This window comes from Mustelus asterias, chromosome 30 (assembly GCF_964213995.1).
Source record: "Mustelus asterias chromosome 30, sMusAst1.hap1.1, whole genome shotgun sequence".
Classification (NCBI taxonomy): Eukaryota; Metazoa; Chordata; class Chondrichthyes; order Carcharhiniformes; family Triakidae; genus Mustelus; species Mustelus asterias.
The window spans coordinates 15,042,674-15,060,079 of record NC_135830.1 but is presented as its reverse complement, the minus strand read 5'-3'; the positions used below and the strand labels follow the sequence as shown (position 1 = coordinate 15,060,079).

The 17,406-nt window shown below is 46.3% G+C and overlaps 3 protein-coding genes across 5 annotated transcripts in view; 2 read left to right on the top strand and 1 right to left on the bottom strand.

The window, feature by feature from the left end:
- Positions 1-1,745, bottom strand: part of LOC144480910 (uncharacterized) — a 40,289-nt gene extending 38,544 nt beyond the window's left edge. The window contains exon 1 of the mRNA XM_078200538.1: positions 989-1,745. The gene's annotated coding sequence lies outside the window, so the exon portion shown is untranslated. The remainder of the gene's footprint in view (positions 1-988) is intronic.
- Positions 1,746-2,354: 609 nt separating this feature from the next.
- On the top strand, positions 2,355-7,482 carry LOC144480776 (uncharacterized). Of its 2 annotated transcripts, XR_013495711.1 has the most exons (3): positions 2,355-4,002; positions 5,688-5,856; positions 7,406-7,482. XR_013495711.1 is itself a non-coding variant. In XM_078200358.1 (2 exons), the coding sequence occupies exons 1-2, from the start codon at positions 2,899-2,901 to the stop codon at positions 5,742-5,744; spliced, it is 1,161 nt and encodes a 386-aa protein (XP_078056484.1). In that variant the 5' UTR covers positions 2,355-2,898; the 3' UTR covers positions 5,745-5,993. The 2 variants fall into 2 exon arrangements, 1 of the variants encoding a protein (XP_078056484.1); XM_078200358.1 differs by lacking the exon at positions 7,406-7,482 and having other exon boundaries at positions 5,688-5,993.
- A 1,262-nt stretch (positions 7,483-8,744) lies between these two features.
- On the top strand, positions 8,745-16,163 carry LOC144480794 (uncharacterized). 2 transcript variants are annotated; one of them, XM_078200393.1, is made up of 2 exons: positions 8,745-9,098; positions 10,390-16,163. In XM_078200393.1, the coding sequence occupies exon 2, from the start codon at positions 10,738-10,740 to the stop codon at positions 11,638-11,640; it is 903 nt and encodes a 300-aa protein (XP_078056519.1). In that variant the 5' UTR covers positions 8,745-9,098; positions 10,390-10,737; the 3' UTR covers positions 11,641-16,163. The 2 variants fall into 2 exon arrangements, with proteins under 2 accessions (XP_078056519.1, XP_078056520.1); XM_078200394.1 differs by having other exon boundaries at positions 8,916-9,006.
- Positions 16,164-17,406: the final 1,243 nt, after the last annotated feature.

Genomic DNA, 17,406 nt, shown 5'->3' with positions numbered 1-17,406 from the left:
GAAAGTGTTTTACTCACAGATGTTTGAGATAGGAGGAAGTTTGAGTCTGTCTGAAAATCAATCTTCATTCACACAAAGCCCGCGCTCTGATTGGCTGGAAGACCAGAGTCCTTCCGGTCCTCCAACTCTTCCCATTGGTCAACACCTCAGCATGAAGATCAGAGGGTGGGTTCTCCCCCGCACATGCGCAGCTTCCCCTCTCCCTCGCACATTTTGCAGTCCCGGGCCGGGGGGAGGGGGAAATCACCGAGCGGCTTCTTGCTCTTGCCGGAGCCGTCAGCCGGTTGCCTGGAAACCTTGGTTCAAGGAGATGTAGGGGAGGGGAACAATGGGTGGGGGCGGGGCTCCTGGGTCCGCGCGCCCGGGCCTGAGCACTGGAACCCGGAGACGTCACCGCGAAGCAGAGTGATTCCTATTGGCTGATTCAGGCAGGACTCTATTGTGACGTCACAATGCGGAAGTTGTCCAATGAGCTTCAGAGTGAAACTCCCTCCTCTGGACAACATCTGGGAGGAAATCAATGTTTCCCCCTTTCCATTTCTTTTCTCATTCTGGGGGAAGTTGGGGACTTGCAGCAACTGAAGGAAATGAAGTGAATTCGGTCTGTATATTCCACACATTTTTACTCCAGTAATGCAGACATTTATCTGTCTGGCAGCCTGCATGGAAATTTTCAGCTCTCTGCATCCAGAGCAAGAAGCAGTGAGCATGGATCTGTCAATCACACATGAGGACGGCCTCAACCGGGATCTTGGGTTCATATCACACTATCTGTAACCCCCACGACTTGCCTGGGCTTGCAAAATCTCACTAACTGTCCTGGCTGGAGACAATACACATCTCTTTAACCTGTGCTTAACCCTCTCTCCACTCACATTGTCTGTACCTTTAAGACTTGATTACGTTTAAAGACTCGTATTCCAACCATAATCTTAAATTGAGTTTGTGTCTTTATTATGCCCTGTTTGTGAACAGAACTCCCACTCACCTGATGAAGGGGCAGCGCTCTGAAAGCTTGTGGCTTGTGCTACCAAATAAACCTGTTGGATTTTAACCTGGTGTTGTGAGATTACTTACTGTGCTTACCCCAGTCCAACGCCGGCAGATCTTTGGACTGTGGAAGGAAAACCGGAACATCCGGAGGAAACCCACACAGACACGGGGAGAATGTAGAAACTCTGCACAGACAGTGACCCGAGGCTGGAATTGAACCCGGGTCCCTGGCGCTGTTAGGCAGCTGCACTAACCACTGTGCCACCGGGCCACATGTCAGTGCCATCGCCCGACTCCAGCCCAGTCTCAGCTCATCTGGAACCGTCACCCATTCCATTGTGACGTCACACCCTCACCCATTCCATTGTGATGTCACACTCTCACCCATTCCATTGTGATGTCAGGGCTTCACTCTCCGATCACAATCCCTGCCGGCCTCCCACATGCAGCCTCAATGGCGGCAGTCAGCCCGGGTCTAACACTACAAGCTGTCGCTCCATTTGCTACAAAGGGGGGGACCAGGAAGTTCATTTCCGGGTTTGGGTTTGAACAACATGTTTACAAAGTCTCTCCACCCACCCGCCACATTTATCATTCCCCGCACGCCGCCCACTACCTCGTATTGATCTCCCTTCCAAACTAAAACCGGCCGTCTGTCGCCATTACCCGCACTGATGTGGAGATGCCGGCGTTGGACTGGGGTAAACACAGCAACAAGTCAAACAACACCAGGTTAAAGTCCAACAGGTTTATCTGGTTCACCCGCACTGCGCATGCTTCAGGTCCCGACTCTCATTCACTCCGATTGGTTGGAGGACCAGCCACTCCCGCTCGGTCCTCCAGTCCCGCCCCCTCCTCCTATTGGTCCGGAGCTGCCGTCAATCAATCCCGGGCATTGTGATGTGGAGCATGCGCAGTGTCATTGCTGTCCTTGGCGCTTGTTTGTCCCGGAGAAGCGGAGTCAGCGTTAGGCGGTGGCTGGGAGGATTTGGAAACACTTTGTGGATCCGCAAACCCTTCAGAATCATTGTCAGCTCCCTGGTTTGCAGCTGCGGGGCTTCTCCCTCCCTCCCTCCCGGGAACAGGCCCAGGTTAACGGCCCCATCCTGGCTCAGCCACTGGAGGATGGTTCACATCAGAGGATGGGGGAGGGGGACAATAAATAAGAGGTTACACTTTGGCCTCAAATCAATGAGGACTCTGATCTCTGGGAAGGAAGGAAACCCTGGGAGGTGGGCGGGGAGGATTCACAAACACCCGCTGGAGGCCCCAACACCCCCAATAAGACCCATTGGTTTTATTGTCAGTCTGCAGACAGGAGCTGGAGAACTGAACCCAGACAGAGGAGAGGGAGGGAGAAAACTGGGAGTGGAGGAAAGAAATGGTGAGATGGGTTTGGATTTCAGCCCAGGGAGGAGGGAGAGTGTGTGGCACGGGGATTTACTGATTTGGGGGAACAAGAAAGGAAAAAATGTTCCAGAGAAACTAGAATTGTCTGTTCAGAGTTTGTATCGTGTTCTGACAGTGATGACTTTTCTAAACTGTTTTTACAGGATATTGGAAGTGAAAGATTGGCAGACAGAAAACTCAAACCGGACATCACATCTGACAAAGTCATTCAGTTCCTTCGGAGCTGAATATCATCGGTCTTTGAATGTGGAAGGAGAAATATTTGTCTGTTCTGCCTGTGGGCAAAGAAATTAAACATCAGTATGACCGGAAAAGTATCGAGACAAACACACACCCGAGTGAGAGTGTTCCAGTGAACTGAATGTGGAAAGAGCTTTAACCAGTTACACAGCCTGAAAAAACATCACAGTTCACAGCAGGGTGAAACTACGTGTATGTTGTGTGTGTGGATGTGGCTTGAACTGATCATCCAACCTGGAGAAACACAAGGGCACCATGGAGAAACCGTGGAAATGTGTGGAGTGCGGGAAAGGATTCGGTTTCCCATCACAACTGGAAGTTCATCGGCGCAGTCACACTGGGGAGAGACCGTTCACCTGCTCTGTTTGTGGGAAGGGATTCACCCATTCATACAACCTTCTGACTCACCGACGGGTTCACACTGGGGAGAGGCCGTTCACCTGCCCTGTGTGTGGGAAGGGATTCACTCGCTCATCCCACATTGTGACACACCAACTTGTTCACACAGATGAGAGAATGTTTACATGTTCTGACTGTGAGAAGAGTTTTAAATGCAAAAAAGATCTGCTGACGCACCAACGTATTCACACTGGGGAGAGACCATTCACCTGCTCTGTGTGTGGGAAAGGATTCATTCAGTCATCCCACCTGCAGACACATCAACTTGTTCACTCTGATAACAAACTTTTTAATTGTTCCCACTGTGCGAAGAGCTTTAAAAACAAAAAGGATCTGCTGACGCACCAATATACTCACACTGGGGAGAGGCCATTCACCTGCTGTGTGTGTGGGAAGGGATTCAGCCGTCCACCTGCCCTATTGAACCACCAGAGAATTCACACTGGGGAGAGGCCCTTCACCTGCTCAGACTGTGGGAAGGGATTCATTAATTCATCCAACCTTCTGATACACCAGCAGCTCCACACAGGGGATCGACCGTTCACCTGCTCTGAATGTGGGAAGGGATTCACCCGTTCATACAACCTTCTGACACACCAGCAGGTTCACAGTGAGGAGAGGCCATTCACTTGCTACGTGTGTGGGAAGGGATTCACTCGTTCATCCAACCTATTGAATCACCAGCGAGTTCACACTGGGGAGAGGCCGTTCACCTGCTCCATGTGTGGGAAGGGATTCAGTCAGTCATCCAACCTGCTGACACATCAGAGAATTCACAGTGGGGAGAGGCCATTTACCTGCTCTGTCTGTGGGAAGGGATTTTCTCATTTATCTTATCTTCTGAACCACCAGCGAGTTCACACTGGGGAGAGGCCGTTCACCTGTAATGTCTGTGGAAAGGGATTTATTCAGTCATCCCACCTGCTAAGTAACACCGGCAAGTTCACAAACGACTGCAAGGTTTGGATTCTCCACTTATCGATGCTGTTAATCATATCCAGGTCTGAATCATGTTCTCTCTGACTTTTTTCTTCTGTTGAGGTTTAATATTCTGAATAAATGTGAAATAGACATTTGATTGAATCATTGTTGTAGATTTTTGTCTTTTCCATTTGAGTGTTTAACGTCACCAGGCTGGAGCTCAGAAAGGGCAATCTGAGGGAGGGTCACACAGTAGGAACAGAACTTCATTCTTGACCCAGTCCTTCAGGGTCTCGCTGAGAGGGACAAACAGCACTTTGGTCTTTTTCATCACTTTTCACTGACAGCTAAGTCCCCGTGTGGGTGAATCCTGAGGTGTGAAAAAAATGTGTCCCAGTCGCTCTTTTCCATGGTTCCGAGCTCCTAGACACGGAAAAGAAGCTCCTTTACAACTGTGTTTAGAGTCAGGAAGAACAATGGTGAATGCTGGAAACGTGCTGTCAAAGATTGGTGTAAAACTGGGATCTATTCCTGACTGAGAGTGAAACGGCAGGTTTAGGTTTCCAGACTAAAAATGAAAAAAAGTCTAAAACATTTTAATGTGTGTGTGTCAGTCCTGGTTTATTGAACAGAAACTGGCTTCAAATAAATTGGTTGAAGTCTGCATTAAAGTAGCAGCTGGAGACGTTCAAAGGAGCCTGTTAACTGTTGGGACAATGAGACAACAATTTGATTCCCAGATAGAGAAGGAGCTGCAGTGTGTGTCCAAAAATTCTCAGTTTTGTTGATGTGTGCTTCCCATACACTATCCTTTTAAATAAACCTCACTCCTATCAGCCTTTAACCATTATAAACAGAACAGAGAGAAGCTGAGCAGCACCAGAGCCCTGACTGACCATTTAAGAATGAGTGATGTGTTCAGCTGAAGTTTCCTGTTGGTAGTTTTCTGGGTGATCTCCTTATTTTGATCATTCTCAGTGACCCCTGGGTGTGAACCTGCTCTCCTCTCTTTCAGACATTCACTCACTTAACATCTCCTCTCTCTCAGAAACTCAATCGCTCAACATCTCTCATCTCTCTAACACTCACTGAACGTCTCTCTTTCTCCAGGCATTCACTCACACTTACCTCACCTTCCACCTCTCTTACACTCTAACCTCGCTCCTCTCTCATTTTCACTTAATCTCTCTCCTCTCAGAAACTGTCTTCGTCACTTAATGTCTCTCTATCGTTCTTTCAAACACTCACTCATTTAACCTTCCTATTTCAGATAATGCTTAAACTTATTCATTGTTTTCTCTCTCTCATTACCTCTCTCTGAAAAAGCACAAACACACTTCATCTCTCTTCGCTGTCTGAGAAAACATTTAATTGATGGAGATTCAATCCTCTCTGTTTCTCTCTCCCACTTCCTCTGACAGGCCTTGACTCACTTTAAATCTCCTCTTTTCTAATAACCCTCTTTGGGAAAACTCATTTGTTCTCTAATTCCTCCTCATTTCTCCCACTGATGACCCTCAGTCCATCTCCCAATTCAGTGAATGTGTTAAAAGTCCAAATAATCTCCTTTATTGTTTAAAATGGGAATGGAGATGAATGTAATGCTGAGACTGGCAGCAATCTGTGTGGTTGTTCTTGATGCTGTCAGAGTGAGTTCACCCTCACAGACAGGAAGACTGTTCATGGTGATAACATCAAACTGACGCCGGCTGTTTCATTCTCAGGTAACACAACTTCCTGTTTCTCTGCTGCCGGTTCCAAACCTCACATCTCACTTCTGAGCAGAAAATAAATCCAGGGACCACAATCTGGTGAGAACATCTGTCAATGCGGCCTGTATCGTGAATCGTGTGGAGGACGGAGAAGATCTGCAGAGAGATTTGGACAGGCTGAGTGAGTGGGCGAGGATATGGCAAATGGAGTATATCGTTGAGAAATGCGAGGTTATACACTTTGGAGGAAATAATAACAAATGGGATTACTATCTCAATGGAAACAAATTAAAACATGCTACCGTGCAAAGGGACCTGGGGGTCCTTGTGCATGAGACGCAAAAGCCCAGTCTGCAGGTACAACAGGTGATCAAGAAGGCAAATGGGATGTTGGCCTATATTGCGAGGGGGATAGAATATAAAAGCAGAGATGTCTTGATGCACCTGTACAGGGCATTGGTGAGGCCGCAGCTGGAATACTGTGTGCAGTATTGGTCCCCTTATATGAGGAAGGATATATTGGCATTGGAGGGAGTGCAGAGAAGGTTCACCAGGTTGATACCGGAGATGAGGGGTTTGGATTATGAGGAGAGGCTGAGGAGATTGGGTTTGTACTCGTTGGAGTTTAGAAGGATGAGGGGGGATCTTATGGAGACTTATAAGATAATGCGGGGGCTGGATAGGGTGGAGGCGGAGAGATTCTTTCCACTTAGTAAGGAAGTTAAAACTAGAGGACACAGCCTCAAAATAAAGGGGGTTCAGTTTAAGACAGAGTTGAGGAGGAACTTCTTCTCCCAGAGGGTGGTGAATCTCTGGAATTCTCTGCCCACTGAGGTGGTGGAGGCTACCTCGCTGAATATGTTTAAAGCGCGGATGGATGGATTCTTGATCGGTAAGGGAATTAAGGGTTATGGGGATCAGGCGGGTAAGTGGTACTGATCCACGTCAGATCAGCCATGATCTTATTGAATGGCGGGGCAGGCTCGAGGGGCTAGATGGCCTACTCCTGCTCCTATTTCTTATGTTCTTATGTATCTGTCCAGAGAGTCAGGGCAGAGTCACAAAGGTCACATTGTGGTGACATTTACAAATGAGTCAGTTATTTCTGTTCAGAGTTTCCATTTGCAGATAAAACCAGCTGTGTCTGTGGATCAGTTTCTGAATCATAGAATCACAGAAACCCTACAGTGCAGGAGGAGGCCATTCGGCCCATCGAGTCTGCACCGACCACAATCCCACCCAGGCCCTACCCCCATATCCCTACATATATTTACCCGCTAATCCCTCTAACCTACACATCTCAGAACACTAAGCGGCAATTTTAGCATGGCCAATCAACCTAACCCACACATCTTTGGACTGTGGAAGGAAACCAGAGCACCCGGAGGAAACGCACGCAGACACGAGGAGAATGTGCAAACTCCACACAGACAGTGACCCGAGCCGGGAATCGAGCCCAGGTCCCTGGAGCTGTGAAGAAGCAGTGCTAACCACTGTGCTATCGTGCCGCCCACTGAGTTCCCTCTGCTCTGATGTGGAGATGCCGACTCTGCTCCCCATAGCTGGGAACTGATAGCCTGCTCCCTTAAATTCTAGATCATTCTCTCTGTATTGCTTGTTTCCTCTGTTTCTCAGCTTTTATCTTTGACCGTCTCATCTTTCTGCTTTTTAAAATCTTTCTCAATTTTTCTCTGTCTTTCTGTCTCTCCCTTCCTCTGTATCTTTCTCAGGCTTTGTGTGTTCCTATTTGATCAAGATGTTCAAAATCATGAAGAGTTTCTGATTGATTATAGAAGGATAAACAGGGAGAAAAGCAGAAAAACCCGGCAGGTCCGGCGGCATCTGTTCAGAGAGTTAACATTTTGAGTCCATGTAATTCTTCAGGGCAGGAAAAACATGGGTTATCCATCTTAGATTAGGGAATGTGATGGGGAGATTTAATAGAGGTGTTTAAAATGACAAATGATTTATGATAGTGTCAATGGAGAGAAATTATCTCCCAGGAGCAGGAAGTCTGTCGATGGAGAGAATCGATTTCCTCGGTGCAGGAGGGTCTGTAAGCAGAGGACACAGAGATTTAATATAATTGACAACAGAACTGAAGGGGGTGATAAGGAGAATTTTTTGCACAATAACTTGATATGATCTGGAATGCACAAACTGACAGGTGCTCGAAGCAGGTTTAATAGTAGCTTTCAAAGGGAATTGGATAAATACTTGCAGAAGGTAAATTGGCAGAGTTATGGTGAATGGGATTAATTGGACAGTTCACTCATCTTTGTGACATTCTGAATGTTTCTCTCCTAAGGTTTTAATGTTTGATCTTTTCGGTTATAATGTGTCTCAAACAGAAGATTAAAATATTGGGTTTGATGAGCTGTCAGATCTCTTTCCTGTGTGTCTGTGTAACTTGAGAACTGGAGATAACCATGAGGAGGAACTGATTATTTTCAGTTCCTCTAACAGATACACCTCAGATATCAGAAATCTCAGGAGATCCACATGTCCTCATTATTCTCGCCTCGAGTATAACAGCTCTCAGTCAGGCCGAGTCAGTCACATGTGTCTCTGTCATGATGTTTCCACTTGTATTTTATCACTCACCTCCCAGTGACACTCACCATAACACAGACACCTTAAAATATCATTGTTCCCTTACACTTTGTCCTCCTATTATAATCAAATGTTTGTTGGGCCTCTTGTCTCCCTTAATGTCAGATTACCTGCAGTTAAAATGACCTCAGAGACACTGAAACCGACCTTTGTGATTATTATACCAGACTCCAATCAGCCCCAGGAGCTGCAGTTGTAAAATACAGCAGAATTGGAATAACAGACAGGTTATTGTTTGATACTGACAGTGGGAGAGTAACACACATCGAAATTTAAATACATTATATCAATATACCATGACTCACTCACAGTATCAAATGAAACTTAAACTTTGGTGAGGGTGCACTAGATACTGACTGTATTACCATTACATTGGATCAAATGATGTGTTCACTTACATACTGCAACGTGACTCTTATTATTTGATCAAACATTGTATTTGTTACACTGAGAGTAAGTCAGTGCTTTGCTGTGTTGTCTCTGTGCTCCATCCCCACTCTGATTGTATTGGAGCCTGTGTGTGTCATTGTTACACTCAGACTCTGTCACTGATTATTGGACAAGCAGCAAGTCACCGTCACAATGCCCAGCTGATTGACGGCAGCGTGGACCAATGGGAAGAGGGGGCAGACCTGGAGGACCGATCTGGAGCAGTTGGTCCTCCAACCAATAGGAGCGAACGAGGGGCGGGGCCACCTTTGACTCGAGCATGCGCAGTGTGAGTAATGGCGATGGAAAACGGTTTTTATTTTGGGCTCGGAAATCTGTTCGAGGTGATTGGCGTTACGGAGAGAGCAATGGATCGTCCAGGTGGGTGGAAACGCTGCGTAAGCATGTTGTGAGAGTCGCAAAATGCGGAAGAGAGCTTCCCGGACCCAGTTTGCACCGAGCAGGCCTGCAGTTCCTCATGTTCGTCCCGGGTTAACGTTCGCCATTTTTATTGGGGGCAATAGGCAGCAGTGCGCATGTGCGGCCGCCATGTCTGTAGAGGGCAATGTTGTCAATCAGTGGGAGGAGCTTGTTCCCCAGTGTTCAGAATGGAGACAACTTGGCCATCAAACTGCATCAACCCTCTGAGTCCCAATGTCTTATTGATGAGGCAGAGCGGTGACAGAGAAGGAAATAGAAAGGGAAATAAAAACAATAAATGCTGGAAAATCTCAGCAGATCTGACATCATCTGTGGAGAGAGAATAGAACCAACGTTTCGAGACTGGATGACCCATAGTCAGAGCTTGTCCACGTGTAAACAGAGCATGTAAACTTTGACACCTCCATGTACCCTTGTACACCTCAATCAATCTACTTCGCTCCAAGGAGAACAACCTCAAGTTATCCAGCCTAACATTGAGGTGTATAAAATTCTGAGGGGCACAGATAGGGGGGAGAGGAAGGAACTTTTCTCTTTAGTAGAGAGGTCAATAACCAGGGGCCTGGATTTAAGTTCAGGGGCAGGAGGTTTATAGGAGATGAGAGGGAAAGCTTTTCCACTCAGATGGTGGTGGGAATCTGGAACTCACTGCCTGAAAGGGTGGTAGAGGTGGGAATCATCATCACATTTAAGAAGAATTTAGATAAACTCTTGCAATGCCATAATATGCAAGGTTACACATCACGTGTGGAAAATGGGGTTAGAATAGAACGGTGCTTGATGGCCGGCACAAACACGATGGGCCGAAGGGCCTCTTTCCATGCTGTAAAACTCTATGATCACCCACGTTGGCAGCAAGTTCAATATCATCATCAATCACAACCCCCCTGTATCTTCACTCACTGAAACAATCCAGTTAAAACATTCTTAGTCGAGAATGTAGCCATATTTCTTTTGGACTGGCAGCCTGCATGGAGATTTTCAGCTCTGTGTCCAGGACAGGAAGCAGTGAGCGTGGATCTGTCAATCAGCCTCAATCAGCACCTTCAGGAGAATTGGGAGGGTGAATATTAGATACAGCAGAGTGAGAATGGAGGGAGAGTGTGTGGGATGGAGATTTACAGCTTTTGGGGAATGAGAGAGGAAAGAATGTTCCATAGAAACTAGAATTGTCTGTTCTGAATTTCTATCCTGTACTGACACTGATGAATTTTGTAAATTGTTTTCACAGGATATTAGAGGAATCACACCGATAAATCTTAACGATCACATCTCGATCTGACAGAGTCACTCGATTCCTTGGAAACTAAATATCCTTAGCCTCTGAATGGGAAGGAGAAATGTTTGACCGGTCTGTCTACTGCAAGATTTTAAGCAGCAGTGTGACTGGAAAAACACCGGGACACAAACACACACCCGAGTGAGAGTGTTCCAGTGCACTGACAGTGGAAAGAGCTTTAACCAGTGACACAGCCTGAAAAAACATCGCTGCATTCACAGTGGGGAGAGACTGTACCCGTGTTCTGTGTGGACAAGGCTTCAAATGATTGACCTCCAATGATACAAGGAGACCGACAATATGGAAAAACCGTGGAAATGTGAAGACTGTGGGAAGAGATACAAAGCGCCCTCTCTACTGGAAGTTCATCGGCGCAGCCACACTGGGGAGAGGCCGTTCGCCTGCTGGGTGTGTGGGAAGGGATTCACTGATTCATCCACTCTGCAGAGACACCAGCAAGTTCACACTGGTGAGAGTGCATTCACCTGCTGTCAGTGTGGGAAGGGATTTACTCAGATATCAAGCCTGCAGACACACCAGCGAGTTCACACTGGGGAGAGGCCATTCACCTGCTCTCAGTGTGGGAAGGGATTCAGTAAGTCATCCAACCTACAGAAACACCAGCGTGTTCACACAGGCGAGAGGCCATTCAGCTGCTCTGCATGTGGGAAAAGATTCACTCAGTTATCTCACCTGCAGACACACCAGCGAGTTCACACTGGGGAGAGACCATTCACTTGCTCTCAGTGTGGGAAGGGATTCACTCAGTTGTACACCCTGCAGACACACCAGCGAGTTCACACTGGGGAGAGACCGTTCACCTGCTCTCAGTGTGGGAAGGGATTCACTGATTTATCAAACCTGCAGACACACCAGCGAGTTCACACTGGGGAGAGACCGTTCACCTGCTCTCAGTGTGGGAAGGGATTCACTGATTTATCAAACCTGCAGACACACCAGCGAGTTCACACCGGGGAGAGGCCATTCACCTGCTCTCAGTGTGGAAAGGGATTCACTCAGTTATCTAATCTGCGGAGACACCAGCGAGTTCACTCTGGAGAGAGGCCATTCACCTGCCCTGTGTGTGGGAAGGGATTCACTCGGTTATCCATCCTGCAATCACACCAGCAAGTTCACACCGGGAGAAACTGTTCATCTGCTCTCAGTGTGGGAAGGGATTCTGTGATTCATCCACCCTGCTGACACACCAACAAGTTCACTAGTGAATATGGGGATTAGATTCTGCTGTTATTGTTTCTGCTCTCAATTACACCAGGACTGCATTTTGTTCATTCTCACAGTTGGTCAATGGGGAGGGTCGGAGGGTTTCTTTCTGCTGGACTGGCCGGTCTCACGACTTTGCCTCCAGTGGACCGATGCTCTTTCAGTCTTGTTGCAAATACCTGGTTTTCAATTTCACAAAGATCACAGAGTGACCGGGTGTTAGGAAGTTCAGAGATATTTAGTCAGAATTTCTGTTTGAAACCCCCCAAATGTCCATCCAATTTCCTTTGTAATTGTTTATTGTCTCCACTTCCTCCACCCTCGTAGGCAGGGAGTTCCAGGTCATTACCATTCGCTGCATCAAAATATTCTTCATCACATCTCCACCTGCATCTCTGACCCAAAACCTTCAATCTATGTCCCCCTCATCCTTGTCCCATCAGCTAATGGGAACAGCTTTTCTTTGTCCACTTTATCTAAACCTGTCAGAATCTTGTCCACCTCTATCAAATCTCCCCTCAACCTCCTTTGCTCCAGGGGGAACAACCCCAGCCTGACATTGACAATAAAGAACAAACTAACAGAATATGTTAATACCTGAAATCAAATGTGCAGGTCGAATTTCTGTTTTGAAAATATTGCAAACATATTGTCCTGGACAATAAAGGAATTGGAATAACTCACCTTGGGTGTGGGTGAAATGTGTTATGATCCAGGTCAGAAATCCAAGGTGTTTTACAAAGTCAGCCGAGCCATAAGATTTGCACTCGAGTGAGTGTAAGGTGTTTCACTCCAGGTACGATTCAAGTGACCCACTAGGAAGCTTTTATCAAACAAAGTTAATTTAAGAACACAGTTAAAATATAATTAGAAAAAATAGCATAACTTTTACCAATTGCAATAAAAAGCAACCATGATCTTTCTTATATCAACCAGTGCAGCTTAGTGTTCCAAATCAAATAATCCCTACAAATATACACCCCATTCTAGGTTTTGCACAGAAAGCAGGTTTGCTCACGTGATGCTGGATTTGGCAGCTTTTTAACACCTGCTGTGAATTAGCGCTTAAAATGTTGAATTCAAACTCTGCCTTCCCTGTCCTGGAACTTCCAAAACCGAGAGAGAGAGAGACTGCTTGCTTCTATGTTCCAGCTGGCAACTCTCAGGCAGCGGAATCTTCATTCTCGAGAGAGAGACGACAAACACTGCTTTCAGTTTGCAGTCCAGACAGCTTGTGACAAAATGAAACTAAAACTTTCTCCTGTTAAAAAAAAAACTGTCCAAAGACAGCACCTGACTTTCAATCAGGCTCCACCCAACAATTCCAAAAGGGTCATAAAACTCCAGGTCACTGTATTCACCCAGGCTGAAAATCAACAAGATGCCCATTACATTGCTTCATTATATTCATAGAATAGAATCCCAACAGTACAGAAAGAGGCCATTCAGCCTATCGAGCCTGCACTGACAATAATCCCAGCCTTTCTCCGTAACCCCACCTGTTCACCCTGCTAATCCCCCAGAAACTAGGGTCAATTTCGCATGGCCAATCAACCCAACCCGCACATCTTTGGACTGTGGGAGGAAACCGGAGCACCTGGAGAAAACTCACGCAGACACAGGGAGAATGTGCAAACTCCACACAGACAGTGACCCAAGCCAGGAATCAAACCTGGATCCCTGGTGCTGTGAGGCAGCAGTGCTGACCACTGTGCCACCGTACTGCCATGTTGTTCTTTGTATTAGCTGAGTTGTAAATCAGTGAAGGCCAGCATAATATTTGGTCTGTGAAACACTCCGACATCCATGAACTTTGTTTTAAAGAAATCCACATTTGAAAGCCTGGTCACTGCATGAAATATCAGCACCATAACAGGGGGAGATAAGAAAGACAGACACTCACTTTGATCCTTTCGTCAGCACATCTGAGAGTTAACAATGTGTGACATGATTTTGGGATACCGGAGTGAGTGCACAGATGTGATTTGTTACATGTGAAAAATAACAAGCCTAAATTCATGGTGAGATGGAGTGAAGAGCGGGTCCCAAACACACACAGCTACTTGAGACACAGCAGGAGATGAAATGGTTAATGTGGCCAGGGGATTGAGACAACATTGTGACATCATCAAGGCATTGAAACACACTCCAGAGAAACTGAGTTCAAAACAATCAGGATCCAATTAAACACACTGCACATGGACACACAGTGAAGAAAGGTAAAATGATAATATTATAGATTAGGACAATTAAGGGCTTGGAAGAAATAATACAGAGTAAGAACTGTCCACACCTCGGATAGGGGTAAAGAGAGAGCTGGAGAATCTTTTACATCCATGCTTGATCTGTTGCTTGAAGCATCTGTCCTTATGTACAAGTAACCTAGAACTCACGGTGCTCCTTCAGAAGCAAAAAAGATCGATCAGATGTTACCCCAGGCGGGGCCAGAACAGAACTGGAAAATAATGGAGTGAAATTGAGTGAGGGTCAGCGACATAATTTTCCTCCCCTTCAAGGTGTGGACTTTAAGAATCCTGGGAGATCCCCTACTTGGGATTTTCTTGCTAATTAGTGAATCTATGACTGGCTGTGCATTTATATTGAATTTGATTGTTACACTTCTCCTGTTTTTATTCCTGTTGTGATTACGCTCTGGGTAAGGATGGTTGACAGGTGACAGGATGGGAAATTGTGGTTTGGGTCATTGACCAAATGTTTTATTGATCTGAAAGGTGTAAAAGGGGCCAAACTTCAGCAGAAATCCAGCAGAGCTGAAAACAGATGACTTGCTGTGTGGGAACAGGGAGATAAACAATTAAATTCAATATAAATGCAGAGGACAGAGAAAACAAGAGTGCCTTGAATCCTGGATGACACCTGGGTGTCAAGGCCACCATGTTTTCACTGTTTGGCATGGGAATGCTGACTCCCTGTACCAGGGACGGAGCGTGGGAAGACAATTGTTTGAGAGTTTGACGTGGCTTGGGCAGGTACAGATGGTTCAATGACAGGTTTTGTAATTGATCCGTTCAAACGTTGGCTCGGTAATGATTGGGTTAAATCAGTCTCCATAGACTTTGTGATGTAAAAAAGTATAAGAAGGGATTCCCCGAGCACAGAGATTTGTCGAGGTTTTACATATTGCATTGACTGGTGCCATGGCATCTGGGGCAGAGCAGGGAGCATTTCCGTGGAGATGCTGCTTCTACCCAGAGTGTAATGGTAATGCTGCTGCACTTTGATACGACTGCTCAGACATTAGCCTGTGTCAGCTCTTATTGATACTGAATAAAATCTAACCACTGTCACCAATAAGGGTTATCACTGGCAATCATTTCAGAGTTTGGGAAAAGGGGAGAAAGGGTTAATTGACTCCCTGAACCCCATTTTCCAACATCGCTGTGTCAAAAATAAAATCCCATCTCCCCCTCTGGCTCCTTTGCCAATTACCTTAGAGGGACTCACTTTCTGTTAAAGAGCCTGCCAACCCCTCTCACCCACTTTCCCTAAAGTGCATCAATCTCATCATGAAATGCCCAGAACAATCAAATATTTTTACTGATAAAAGTTTATTGATGAAACAGAACATGGTTAAAACAAACAGAAAATGACTTGAGGATCAAAGACAACCAGAGTAAAGGGATGTTCACAATGTTCTGGACACAACTGGATTCTCTTCAGCTCCTCTGTCCCCTGTTCCTGTGACTCCCCGCTTTGGACACAGGGACACTGAACCCTGGGGGGTCACGTCACCATCAGCCCCGGTCACCTCCTCCGGTGCCCTGATTGGTTGGAGGCCCATTTCCCAGTCAGTTCTCCAGCAGCTTCCTGTCTCTCTGTTAGTGCGACGCCCAGGGCAGTTTCCCAACTGGGGCGCAGGCCCCGTTATTTGCAGCTAAATTCAGCCCTCAGCTCCGTTGCCTGGCTATCATTGACACGAGCAATAGAGACAGAAAGGAGCCCCAGGCTCAAATGGGAAGTCAAAACTTGTGGGTCTAAATCAACACTTCAACATTTGTCAGTCAAACCCATGTTATTTACACTGGGAGTTTTTATGATGAGATTAATTGAAGTGTTCGGCTGGTCAGCAAACTCGAGAAGCACTGATTCCAGATTGTTCAATACTTCTGCCTTGAATCACAAAAGCTTCTCACTTTATCCCCTTCCTGAACTGAATTCCATCATCCTGAGCAGCTGTGGGTGTCACCTCTCTGTGTAAACTCCTGCCCCTTTTTATAAGGCTCTCTCATTCCTTATTGTGGGTCAATTCTTTAATGGTTGAAGATCGCTCTGTGATGTAGTGAGTGTTTATCCGGTCAATCAATGTTTCTGATGTCAGTCACAACGTCCATCGTTACTTTTCACCTGTTTCTTACTCTGTGTTTTATAAAAATAAAGTTTTCAAACTTTTACAGAATGGTCAGCTTTAAGGTTTCTTTAGTTCATGATGAGGTCATCCAAAGGTCAAAGCCTCTCTTTTCTCCTTCCTGTTTAACTAAGGGTTTGTGGAATATTCCATTCAGGGGGAGGTGGTGGGAATGTCGCTGGCCGAGTAATGCAGAGACCCAGCAAAGGATCTGGGGACAGGCAGCTGGTGGGATTTGAATTCAGTGAATCAATCTGGAATTATATAAAGTTAGTCTCAGTAACGGTGACCATGAAATTGTCATCAATTGTTGTAAAAACCTGTCCAGTTCACCCTATTAATGCTCCCTATTAGGGAAGGAAATCTGCCATCCTTACCCGGTCTGGCCTACATGTGAATCCAGACCCACACAGCGATGTGGGTGAATCTTAACTGCCCCTCTGAAATGGCTGAGCAAGTCACTCCATTCAAGGGCAATCATTCTAGACACCCACCACCCTCTGTGAAAAAATTGCCCCTAGAACATAGAACATAGAACAGTACAGCACAGAACAGGCCCTTCGGCCCACGATGTTGTGCCGACCTTCATCTGAAACCAAGATCAAGCTATCCCACTCCCTACCATCCTGGTGTGCTCCATGTGCCTATCCAATAACCACTTAAATGTTCCTAAAGTGTCTGACTCCACTATCACTGCAGGCAGTCCATTCCACACCCCAACCACTCTCTGCGTGAAGAACCTACCTCTGATATCCTTCCTATATCTCCCACCATGAACCCTATAGTTATGCCCCCTTGTAATAGCTCCATCCACCCGAGGAAATAGTCTTTGAACGTTCACTCGATCTATCCCCTTCATCATTTTATAAACCTCTATTAAGTCTCCCCTCAATCTCCTCCGCTCCAGAGAGAACAGCCCCAGCTCCCTCAACCTTTCCTCATAAGACCGACACTCCAAACCAGGCAGCATCCTGGTAAATCTCCTCTGCACTCTTTCCAGCGCTTCCACATCCTTCCTATAGTGAGGTGACCAGAACTGCACGCAATATTCCAAATGCGGTCTCACCAAGGTCCTGTACAGTTGCAGCATAACCCCACGGCTCTTAAACTCCAACCCCCTGTTAATAAAAGCTAACACACTATATGCCTTCTTCACAGCTCTATCCACTTGAGTGGCAACCTTTGGAGATCTGTGGATATGGACCCCAAGATCTCTCTGTTCCTCCACAGTCTTCAGAACCCTACCTTTGACCCTGTAATCCACATTTAAATTTGTCCTACCAAAATGAATCACCTCACATTTATCAGGGTTAAACTCCATTTGCCATTTTTCAGCCCAGCTTTGCATCCTATCTATGTCTCTTTGCAGCCTACAACAC